Source organism: Bombus vosnesenskii, unplaced genomic scaffold (assembly GCF_011952255.1).
Source record: "Bombus vosnesenskii isolate JDL3184/JDL3185 unplaced genomic scaffold, Bvos_JDL3184-5_v1.1 scf7180000013262, whole genome shotgun sequence".
Taxonomy (NCBI): domain Eukaryota; kingdom Metazoa; phylum Arthropoda; class Insecta; order Hymenoptera; family Apidae; genus Bombus; species Bombus vosnesenskii.
The window spans coordinates 3,491,932-3,504,729 of record NW_022882922.1 but is presented as its reverse complement, the minus strand read 5'-3'; the positions used below and the strand labels follow the sequence as shown (position 1 = coordinate 3,504,729).

General features: G+C 40.5%; 1 protein-coding gene across 1 annotated transcript in view; it reads left to right on the top strand.

The window, feature by feature from the left end:
- LOC117232469 (neurogenic protein mastermind) overlaps positions 1-12,798 on the top strand; it is a 239,436-nt gene that overhangs the window by 153,609 nt on the left and 73,029 nt on the right. The window contains 1 exon segment of the mRNA XM_033492229.1: positions 9,899-11,602. Within this exon segment, the coding sequence (XP_033348120.1) occupies positions 9,899-11,602 (1,704 nt within the window).

The following is a 12,798-nucleotide window of genomic DNA, read 5'->3' as shown; positions in this document are numbered from 1 at the left end:
ATTGCACCTTGCTGACAAAAATTGATTGAAATACACGAAATATTCTGTCGGTTTGGGTATTCGTGTTATTTGTGCAGTTGCCACTATTTCAGGATGTTTTCAGGTTTGGAATTTACGTACTGTTTATCGATGGATGATGCAACGCCATGTCGAATTTGAATAACACGATCCACCGTGTGAATAACGAATGTATTTGTAAATTTTCTGTTAGTTTCTTACGTATTGGAAATCTATATCTGTTAAACACGGTTCGTCAACGAATATCCCATTACTGTTCACTACCTTGTACTCTACGCAGCTTCCTGAAAATTCCACTGTTCATGGGACAACTACTTCATTTCATCGCTATGATTCTTTTCTTATCCTTATTTTATTTCAAGAGAATTAAGTCTAATTTCCAAATGATTTCACTTAGATTAATTGCTTTAAACCATTCAAAAGCAGGAAGACAATTACTTCTACGTTTCAAACTTTTCCGCTCATCTCCGATAATCAGCAACAGTTCCAAAGAAATAAAAAAAGAAAACTGTTTGCAAAGAAAGAGAATAGTAACAATTTTGATCCGGTGTCGATGAGGACGAATTAACAGGAGAATCGATCGGTTTGGTTAAAAGCGTTTTAACGGTTAATTGTAACGTAATCGCGCACACCGACCACACGCTAAATTGATATTTATACATCTGCGACCGAATTAGAACGGCTTATAAATACCCGGGCCGCAAATAGCGTGTGGCATCGCGACACGTGCGACCACATGAGATGCACTTCATACGCTTGTTTATTATTTACTGTTTACCCTTCGAAGCGACGACCTCTTTCGTTGCCACCAAAATTCCAGTATTTCGCCACTTTCCATGTGCTGCATTCGTAAATTTTAACCTATAACTTCTCTGCAATCCAACAATTTTTACTTTGCTAATTTATTTATTTTGGAAAATATCTCGATGAATCTCAATGAATCTCGATCGATACGATGTATCAAGCAAAAGGATTATCGAAAAATAATATTACACTTTGTAATTTTTACATTTATTTTTCACACCATTGAATATCCTTCGTATAGAACGAGCATTGTTTAAAAAATATAAAAAAGATATAATTTGAGAAATTATAAATCGTATTTAGATTAATTAGGTCTTAAATCGGTAAAAGGATACGGATGACATATGCGAGGTGGAGAGTCGAATAGATTGTTAGCAAAAATTAGATTATCCTGATAAAAAGGATAACGTAAATGCGTCTTTGCGCGAGGAGCGATCGCCGCTTAAGAAGATTACGATCCCTACGTGTCTCGCCAGGAATTTGCAATTTCCAGTTGAATATGTATAAACGTCTGGAATGTTAAGTTTAGTGAATAAACAGAAGAGTTACGTTAATATCATGGGAGGAAATTTGAATTGTAAACGGGGATAGCTATTTTCATCGAACGCGTTTCGATTTGAAGGCTGTAAAGTGTTGTTTTCTCTTAACCCTTCTTTCAACTGAGGATTATTTTAATATCTACACGCAATTCTTAGCATATCGAAATCAGTTCGCATGGAGGATCGTCGATGCAAGATTTCTATTACGACGATTATAGGAGATAAAATGTACGATTTCCGTTGTATCTGTCTATTCGTATTCTTCATCAAGTTTAATGAGAACATAAATGTACAGTGATCGCTAGAATATTTAATAGTTAGAACGAATTTCTACTTAGCTCCTAATTCTATTTATAAAAATATGAATTTGCATAAATAGCCACAGCTTAAAAATAATAGAACTAAATCGTGGAATAGACTAATGAATAAAATATTATACAAAGCATAGAATACATAGAATGTCTTTATACTATCATAAAAAGGCTTAATATAGTAACTGTTGGACCTCGCTGGATTTTTGTAGATTACATAAAGAAAGTCGTCTACGGAAGCTTTCTTTTGCTTTAGAAATGACTAACTTTCGTTTTGGATATAACCGACACTTTCTAAGAGAAGAATGTTTTATTGTCGATGTTTATTACGAGTAATCTTCATAAGGACGTATGCCCTCATAAAGGCTGGAAAGTGTATACTTAACCACTTTTAGTTTCATTACCATTGTGAGCGATGACGATGGTCATTATACACAAAGACCGAATGCTTCATTCATGTCTGTGATATCAACTACACTGGTCACTATTAATATACATAATTTCGTCTAATTTAGTATTCTAATGCAGCAGTTTTTTTTTTTTTTATTATATTCAGAATCGTTAGAATTATTCAAAGTTCAAAACTTACAATTACTATGACAAAGTTTAAATATTTTTCTACTTAAATGATAAAATGAGAAATTTTTCATTACACAAGAAAACACTACACGTTTGATCGTTTTTTCTATAAAGTAATTGCTGCTTCGACACGAAGTATATCGTACACAAACTGGATTTCTCGTGAAGTCGCCCAGTCATGACAGGTAACAAGGGCTCACCGCACTCTCTCGAGTCACAGATACGCTCTTCACCGAAAACAAGCTAATATACGACAATACCAGTCTACATAAGGCTCCGACACTGTCTTAATACTATCAGTTTATACTAATTTTCCATTACTATTATCCTATTACTCGTGTTGCTTGTCATCTGAAGTACCATTTATTTAATTACGATAGCTATTTAAACACACGTTTTCTATATCCAGAAGTTAATATCTCCGTATCTCGACAACGATCGAACTATTCAAGAAACACAGATTCTTTGTAAAAATCGTCAAAATAAAATAATCTCGAATAAAATATTTCAGCGCGCGTTTTCTAACGAAAACCGTTACGTCCCACGTACAATCTTCGTATTTCGACTATGATCGGATTATTCATGACGGACAGTGAATGGCTCGTCTGATATTTAGGTCGTGCATTAACAGTTGACTAGCGGAGAACTAGTAGCGTCGTTAACGAAACGTGTAACGCTGAATAGATGCGGTGTATCCTCCCACGCAGGAAGGGAGCTCGCGCGCCTCAAGGTTACTCACTGACACGCTTCTTATCTTTTCGTGTATCGCCAGAACACATTGTCGAGATTCAACAGATTGCCCGATTTCACGCTGTCGAACGGTTGTTTCTATTATTGATATTGTCGTCGCTGGGAAATATCGCCGGAGAAAATATGCTCGCTCTAAACCGTGAAGTTGCGCGTGGCTCGAGGTCGACGCGAGTATTCGAAGATAAATGAGACTATTTGTAAGTTCACTTGCCGTGATTGCCTTGCAACAGGAATATAAGGGTCGTTTGCGCGATTGGTGCCGAGTCATGTTTCGATTCTCTTTGCTCGTGAAGTTTCCTACGATTGTTCCTCCCCTTTTTTCGTTTTATGAATGATCAACCATAGGAGATGAGCTAAGCGTGAGGGAATGTTTTATAATGGAACTGATATAGTTTATTTAGATTGGAAAGAGGAAGATGAAACGAAGAATAGTGGTTTAAATTTTGTCTCCATTAAGTATGAATAAATATATACAGGGTGGTTGGTAACTGGTAAATATTTTTTTTTTAATTTTTCCATCGAGACAACGATCTACAGTGAGATCCGTTATAACGAGACTTGATAAAGTGCACGCGTACCGAGCGAAAATTCAAAGTCGATTTTCTCGAAAACAAAGCCTCAAAGGAAAAATTTTTATTTTATATTTTCGGCTTCTTTTTTCGCGTAGAATCACCCCCTTCCTGCTTGTACCACCAGTTACCATCCACCCTGTATAAAACTGTGTTACAAATGAAATTTTAATCGAGATATATCTATTATGCTGGCAGAAAAATGATCGATTCGGTGTAAACGTTTTAATACTTTTTTGTAGTAGTAAATACTCATTATTCAAACTCATACTTACTTAAACGCCCCGCGTTAATTAATTCTCTGCGTTGCACGAGACTGACCTCGCACAACCTAATAGAAGCGTCATGTACCATCGCTTTTTCGTTTCAGCAGGTACTGTTCATTAATCATCAATTCTCAAAACTGTTTCGCAAAACAATTTTATCTAAAAACCAGCCTAACGCACGAATCTTTGATATACTCTGCGCTTAGTAGACCAGGCACAAGAAGAGTAAGAAATTAATTATTATTTTATCAAGTTTGGCGATACGTTGGAAAAATACCATTTACGCCACTCGGAGTACATAATTATGGTTCAATGCGTGGGCATGAGCGAGTGGTGAACTGTTACTTCCGGCTGAAGTGGCATAACGTTGGATCCAAGTTCGGTAAACTCGTTGATGCAGCCGTTAACCGATTTCGGGGGTTAAATCAGTTGCCGGAGCGTTCTCGGTTAACCAACATCGTTTATACGTACATGTATAGTACTCACTATTAATTCGCGATTTCTAAGCCGTCGAAGTAATCGCTCGTATGAACTCTTCGAGCGTAATAAAGAACGAACTACTTTATACAGTGGTGAAAAATCACGAAACGAAGACCAAAATCCATATGTTACAAGCTTAATCTATGTATAATGTATATTAATGTATAAGCTTCATCTATGTTTAACTTTACAATTGATATTGTATATTAAATTTAGATAATCGAAGAATTTTTTCATACAAATAATTAAGAATTTTCAGCACTATTCTGTGGTAAAATAAAAATTCGCACGAGACGTATTCGAAGAGGTAAAATTTATTCACCCATGGGAGATTAATTCCCAGGAACAATCGCCATTTTGCAATTGGATATTTCCTAACTATTTCTTTAACGAAATTTATATTGAGAAACTATAATACTGTAAGTAAATTGTATAATGGATTTAAATGTTAGTAGCAAAAATATTTATTGCAGTGAATTATAACGAATTGTATTGAATTTCGTAATGGTTCGCTTCAGATCGATTTTACTTTCGTAACGAAAGAAATTGTCAAGGATTCTACGGTAACGTTTTACGATATATCCATTGAAAGTTAAATATTATATTTCAATGATTTATTTCCAACTTTATTGCCACGAATACTTGAAAATACTTAAAAATTCGTCTGTATGAGGTGGCATTTAGGGGTAAAGCAACGAAGGTGCGTGACAGAGGAAGAAACAGAGGAGCGAATGCGTTGGGAGAGACAGGTTGATGAAACCGAACCGACGGGAATGAAAGTCTGCGAAGATTTATGTCCGCGTTAATAACTGCGTCGTCGTTCGCGGGATATCGCTGTCGACAGTCTCGATTGTGTTTCTCGCGGTGCCCGAGGAAAATCGGTGCACCCTACAGCGCCGCGCGTTTACTTTCACGTATTGACCGCGTTGAAACGTGCGTAGAAGGTGTTTCCAACGTTTCTGACAGACGTTCTTCTCGCCAGATGAATGCGTGAAAGCGAGCAATTTTGCGTGTTGTACGTCGGACAATTGTTGTTTACGCCTTTGAAGGAGTTATAGTTGCCTACATCGTTGAGTAATTTACCATGGTCGTTGGATGTAATGTACCAAATGTCATTAAAATGCACTTTCTTTCGAAATATTCAATGTTTAGGAGGTTTGGACTTAGAAATCTCGTTCTTATTCTTCTATGTTTCTCCACGAATAACATAGACAATTCGGTGTAGTTGCACGAAGAAATTTTAGTATGAAGATAAAAGAGAATGATCGAAATTTTGACCAATGTTTTGGCAAGCCAAAAATTAATTCAAATAAGATAGTAATAAAATATTAAAAAGTATCTTTTGTTTCAGAAATAATAGAACGTTTTCAATTTTAATAATATCGTAGGAAAATGCGTGAATCACATCGTTGCTAAATGTTCAGGAAAAAATTAATTAGAGGAGATTCAAGATATTCCAATGAAATTTATCGAGTTTGTTGAATCAACGAGTGACGTCTCGTTAAAAACGACCGATTAATTAGAAACAGTTGTGGAAGTCCGAGGAAGAGGCAGACGCGGAAAGATCGATCGCCCCCGTGCACAGATTCTACGAATTCTTTGTACACGGCTTAAAGAATCGCTTTCTACGAAGTTTGAAACGACGGTTGAAACTTCCTAGTCCATTTCCCGTACCAGTCAGCTTCGGAAACTTACAGACCGAACGTATACGCTACATCTAATATAAGGAGACCGATAACGGACTTCTGAATTTTTCTAATCCATCTATGGCGCTGTTTTTTACCGACTTCCTTTGTGTATCTCAAATGGTTTGTGAGCGTGGAAAGGTTGAAATAGGAACTTGAAAATAACCTAAGTTATAAAATTCTGAATAACGAAGCAATTTGACCGGGCGAGAAAGATTTCTCGTACAATATGTTTACTTTCATTGAATTGCGAGGTGATTGTAAGAAACTTGGAATACAATAATTTATTAAAGAAGAGAGAAGAATTAATATCATTTGTAACGAGTGTGTATTACGCATTTCAAACATCCATCAACTGAGGATACTAATTACACTGGAACTGTTTTTGCGCGAATTCCATTTATTTAAAAAATTCTAGCTATTGTCCGATTAAACGAACTCTTGGCAATTGAATCCATTTATCTGAACACAGACTCCTATTATATGAACGAAAAATCGCGGATAATGGCGAGAATCAAAGCGCTTCTATTATATAAACTCGTCCAAAGATAAGACAGCAAATATTATAAAAGACAACGATTCTAAGCGTCCGTTCTATTCCAACAGATTCTAAAAAGATCTTCGCGACAGTTTTCGCCAAACGCCACATTTCCCAACGTCCATTGAGCGATTTCGATCAAGAAATCGATTCATCTTCGCGAAAGCAGTGAGAATTCTCGTGATAAACGGTAGAGAATTCGACAAACGGAAAGGTGGTTCCGCATGGAGGCGAGTTCGAGCGTATCGCGGGACGCGAGCGAACGCGATAAATCTCGGCGTAACGCGGTCTCTGGCCGACGCAAGACGGTGTGGTCCCAAACGTCTCTGGTGAGCCGCGAGGAAATTGCGGAGAAAGCGCACGGTAATGCAGACATTTCCGTCGCCTAGCGGAACCGGAACGCCCGTATTTTTCGCCCAGGGAAAACGAGAAAGCTGGGGCTGGATTGTGTGCACGATGGTGGCCCTGTAATAGACGCGAGAGACGGGATCCTTGGGAGCAGTTTTCGCCGGTGTGCCGCCTTCACCGGAGCAATTTCGAGGGGCGAAAAGTGCACGGCCCTCGTCAGATAACAGGCCGACCCGTGTCGATATTCCTTTTACCTTGTATTTCGCGTTGCGGTCTCTGTATTTACCTAATGAACTCGGCGATGATTTTTAGATGCAGCTTCCATTTTTAGTCTTCTTTCGCTTCTTGTTGGCTTCGGTGTTTTTGGAAAGCATGTACAGTATCGCTCGTAAGTATACGGGCACTTTGGTTAATCTGTGATAACAATGTATGAATCTTACCAAGTAATTCGTAAAAGTCGATGCATCGGTAATTAGAAGCTTTTTTTATGGAATAACGTGAAGATATAGCGTATTGTATTTTATTTTGTTGCCATCTCTTGGGAGTGAGAAGTAAAAATATGTTCGATGTTTGATATTTTTGAGATCTTTTAATACAAGAATCGTTCTTAAGCAAATAAGACTATAAACAAATACGTTAGTAATTACCGACAAATCGAAATATTGGATCGTTCGGTATGCTCGTTCCGATTTTGAAGGAAGTTGGTCGACATAAAGAATCATATTGAAAAGTTTTTCGCCGAGAAGCCTGAGAGGTTCTGGAAGGTTGGAATATTCAAGTTGCATGAAAGATGAAGAAAGCTTGTGGAACAAAATGGCACCTATATAATTCAATAAATGTATATTGGATCGAAATGTAAATCGAACAAATTTTTCAAGCAACCTAATATAATCAACCAACACTCGTATTTGGAAAGTCGCAGAATTTTCTGCTGAAACACTCAGGCTGAAAGTATGAAAATCTTATTACTTCAACATCAGATAAAACCCTGTACGCAATATTAATAATATCAACAAAACAATAATAATACAAGTAAAATCTCAAATAATCCTACTCTTCCCTAAAAAAAACATTATTTTTTCTTCCATCACAATTAAATGCGGATTCAACGAAATATGTCGTTGCATCTGCTGAAGATGTGGATTCGTTCAAGCTCAAGCCATCTAAAAGAGGAAAACGCAGAGGGATATTCGCGGAAACGTACGTAGGACGAGCGACCCCTATTAGAGGGTAATACGTATTATCGATTTTAGAACGAGGCGCAGGTTATCCCGGTTCAAATCATGACAAATGTATACTACCGTGTGTGGCCCGGTTGTCTGCTAGCTTATACATGCACCTGTGTATGTATTAGTTCGGCCGCACCCTGGAAAAACTTTTCCCAGTCTTTTTTTCTTCGTACCAGCGCGCAACGGCAACTGCCTCCTGGATTAGGATATTCTCATGACTATACACGAACATCAACCCTTTACGCGTTCGAGCACGAACCTTTGTTTGATTCGCGATATCGCGAAACGATTCTGTGGATGAATGCTTTTTTTTTTTTAAATCGTCTACGATTATTGGTGAATTTTTTCATAATACGCGAAGCACTCTTTAATCTACCGAAAATCCATGATATAGAGGGATCGTGACGTGCGTGTCGCATAAAAAGGAAGAAGAATTACGAGAATTTCAGACCAGTTTTACAGAGAAATACATTTATTGTTCAGTCAGTTATTTAAGTATAATAGACATCAGTTTCATAGAAAAATATATTTATTGTTTAGTTAATTAGAAGAGTAAGCGGATGCAAAAAAGGATTAGGAAATTTACTAATGAGTAAGATATTCGAATGAAAGCAAGCGATTGCCAACCATACCAAGACGCATAGACTCACGTGTCACGAATCAAATCGCGTTTCGTGTATCAAAATCTATACTCCAATTGTAAGTTGGCTCACACCAACATTCACGGGCGATAAAACAGACTGGTCAACGCGTTGTATCGAAACGTGGACTGCGGCATCTCGTACAAAGACGAAATGGGAAAAAGCGTTAGCAGTATCGACAGGTACAGTGAGAAATTGCCGGGTTAATTGCGAAAGAAACGGGTGAGCAGAACGAGGCATCCAGGCATCGGCGAGTTAAATATCCTGCGGTACCGGTTACCAGTGAGTCGAGATCGAAGAAAAACTGGCGAGTTTAGAGCACTCGTCGCGCGTTTTGCCTTGACCTACGAGCAGAACGCCTCTGCCAGCTTCTCCCTACCATCTTTTTCATTTCCCTTTTTCCATTGTTTCTTCGTTCGACCAGTTGGCTGCTTCTAATGGGGAACGCGAACCACTACGGGGATTTAAAAGTTGTTGGGCTTCCTCGCGCTCCTTTCTCTCGATTAACGTGATTTTCTTACATCTTATCTACGTGGGTGGTCAGCACAATAATTTAGATCGAAGAATTTAGTGACACTGTCGAGAAATCAATTTTCCTGTGTTGATATCCGAAGCTAAAATTAAAAAATTAAAATTTCTATCAATGCAGTTAGAAAATAAAGAAATCGATGATAGAATTTATTAACAATCCTAATAAGTGGGACGAACATTTTAAAGGTAGTAGAGTGCCGTGAAACAAAGTCGATACTTGATGACTTCGACAGGCGAAGTGACAGCTGATAAATCTTCGCGGGTTTTCTTCGTGTGATGGCAGGTCTTGATTGCTTCGAGTCATTTCTTCGCTAGCAATGGATTGGAATGTCTTCTTTTACAGCCTTCTTTGACCGTTATATTAGAAGGTTCTTTTCATCTTTCCTCTTTCTTTAAATTATGACACTGTCATTTCATGGAACCACATAAAATATTTCTTTTGCTGAATGTATCTGTTAATGTAATATGAAAATATGTTAAAATAGCAATAAGTTCAAATGCATTTACTCAACCATGAGTTCCGCTGTCAGTACTGAGAAACATTACCGCACTTTACTCTCGACTAACCGCCGTAACCAAACTAATCGACGTTTTCTCTTTCTCGTTTCAGCAGCAAAAATTCGTGAAGAGGACGGCCGAGGAGTTGGAGCCAGCCGGTGGTAGCGGAGACGGTGGCTTCGGCGAGCCCCCCGTGAAGCTGCAATGCACGCAGGCACAACATCAACATCAACAGGGACCCGGTGGCGGTGGTGGTGGCGGTCCCCATCATGGCCACGGCCAGCATCCGGCTGGAAACGGCGCGAACTCCACGGGTCCGACGCATGGCGGCGGTGGAGGTGGCGGCGGTGGTGGTGGAAATGAGGGACTGACCAAATTCTCCGTCGAAATTGTGCAACAATTAGAATTCACTACGTCTGCGGCTAACTCCCAGGCTCAACAGATCTCTACGAACGTGACTGTGAAGGCGTTGACGAACGCGTCGGTGAAGAGTGATCTTCTGAACGCGTCGTCATCGCCGAAATCAGGTCCGGATACGCCAGCATCCGCGACGTCTAGGGCTCAGTCTGGAAACGGGGCTGGAGGCGGACCAGGCACTGGGAACGCTGGTACCGGAGCACCAGCTCCCGGTGGAATCGGTTGCGTGGATATCGGTAACCTGGTCGAATGCAAACAGGAGCCGGACAACGAGTTTGTCGATTTAGAACAATGCGCAGCCGCGCTGGAGAAAGACGCGGCAGCGAACGGCGCCGGGTTCCCTGGCTTTTCCGACTTCATGGGCGATGACACGGGCGATGAAATCATCACCTCGGATGCGTTCAAGGATCTCATCTCGGAGATTTCCGACTTACATCCCGAGTTCATGAAAGACTTTGATTTCGAGGAGAAGATCCCGGTAGAGGCATTGGCGAACAACGCGGTGGTAGCTGCGGCTGCTGCCGCGGCAGCAAACAACAACAATAATAATAACAGTATCGGGACGAACAACGGACAGATCAAGATCGAGGATGACAAGGACTCGATACACCAGCAACACGGGAACGTGAACAGCAATAATGTAAACAACGGTACAAGTACGAATAATGGTAACGCCAACGTGCCAGCTAACTCGAGTCCTGGTGGTCTTGGCTCTGCCCAGTATTCTCCAGCCAGGCTACCTTATTCCGGTCTGGACTTCAAGTCCGAGATGAGCCCCGCCGCTCAGACGCTGAAGCAAATGGCTGAGCAGCATCAACACAAAAGTCAACAGTTGGGTCTTGGTGGATTTAATCCTGGAGCCGCAGCCGCAGCCGCTGCCAGAGGACCAACCGCTCGTTCACCTTACGCGGAATTTCCTCAATTTGGTGGCACGTCCGACTATCTGGGCAGCCCTGGCAGCGCTGGTCCACCCGGTGGACAATCTCAAGCGACCTCGGGCACTGGATCGTATCACAAGAACAACGGTACGTCCGGATTCCAGAGTCAACAGACGAATGACATGTTTGTCAGCTCGCAAACTCAATTCGCCACGGGCCTCGCTGACATGAAGAGACCGCAGCCTGCCACCGGTGGCAAACCGACCATGCTTGGACCAAGCGGAGGGTATAAGCAGCAGTATTCGCCATACGGTAGCCCAGGATCAATGCCGAATCACGGCAGCCCTGGGTATCCGCTTCCACCAAGAGGCTCCCAAGGCGGCGGACCCAATCAAACCGGATCCCAAGGACCCTTCAGTAGCTCCACACCGCCTAGACCTCCCTCAGGACCTGGCACATCCACTTTACAAATTAACCAGGCACAGCAGCTACACATTAACAACCCCGGACATCAGATTCAGGTCAGTGGATATAATTTTTCCTTTTTGTCTCTTTCCTTCAGTTTGTTTGATTCCGTTGTTTGTCGAAGATTAAACGTGTTAGATTTTACGAAATTTACTTTGGTTTCGTAAAGAAAGCTTAGCAGTTTTTAAAATGTAACGTAATTAATATAATTATTCGCTCTATTATACATAACAAATTAGTTTGCTATGTAATAGATGACTGTTTACAAAAATGTTAAACATTGCTCAACCTTGAAAATTGTGGACAGCAAGAATTTTTAAGTGAAGAGTAAAATAGAATAGGCGAGGGTTGATTAAATCTTCAAAAATAATCTAATTCACAAGAAAAATAAAAATCTTCTACAATCATTAGAAAAAAGGAACGTAAAAAGAAAACCAAAGTTTTTTTTAAATAGACAGCAAAATGATAAATAGAAAAGTCAGGAAATATCGCGTGTGAGTTTGTGGAGGCCGAATGATATCTGTTGCGTCGCGACGACGCGTCTATTTTTGTCGGGCGGCATCACGACTCGACGTTGGTGGTGGCGACGGCGCTGGTAGTGGTAGCGACGTCGTCGTCGGTGGCGTCGCTAGCGAAGGGACGTACTATCTGCACCAGCGGTACTGTCGGTAGTAATAGTAGTAGTAGTAGTAGTAGTAGTAGTAGTCGAGAAAACGAAGGGGGTATGTTGGCGTCACGAGGGCGCCTCAACGCGCAACAAGTAGTCTTCCCCCTCCAATTCGCTCTTTATAAATTTTCCCTCTTGCTATTTGCCCCTACCCTCGATCCGTGTGTGTGTGATGGAGGGGAGAGTCGAGAGGGTTGCGTGGCCATGCGCAGCCGGCGTCGCGACGCCACCACCGTCTGCTCGATTTAACCTGCGCCTGCAATACGCGTCAATACGCTCCGAACGGTAGTCGCGAGGTTGCACTCGCGACAACCTGCACGCGACCAGCGAGCTCGTTTATTCATCTGGCAAGATTGCCTTTTGAGCGTCGTTCGAGGACGACTTTATTATGTACATGTTAAAATGTTTTTTTAACCGTGAAGAAGTCTGGCATTTAGTTCTTCGAGTTATTATGTTTATTTTTTTACGTAAAATCACAATTACGAGATGCCGCGTATAGTTTACGAAGAAACCGTGGACAATATAATATAATAGTTGAAATAGTTAATTCTAGTAAATAATAATTCCAAATTTATTATCATAAAA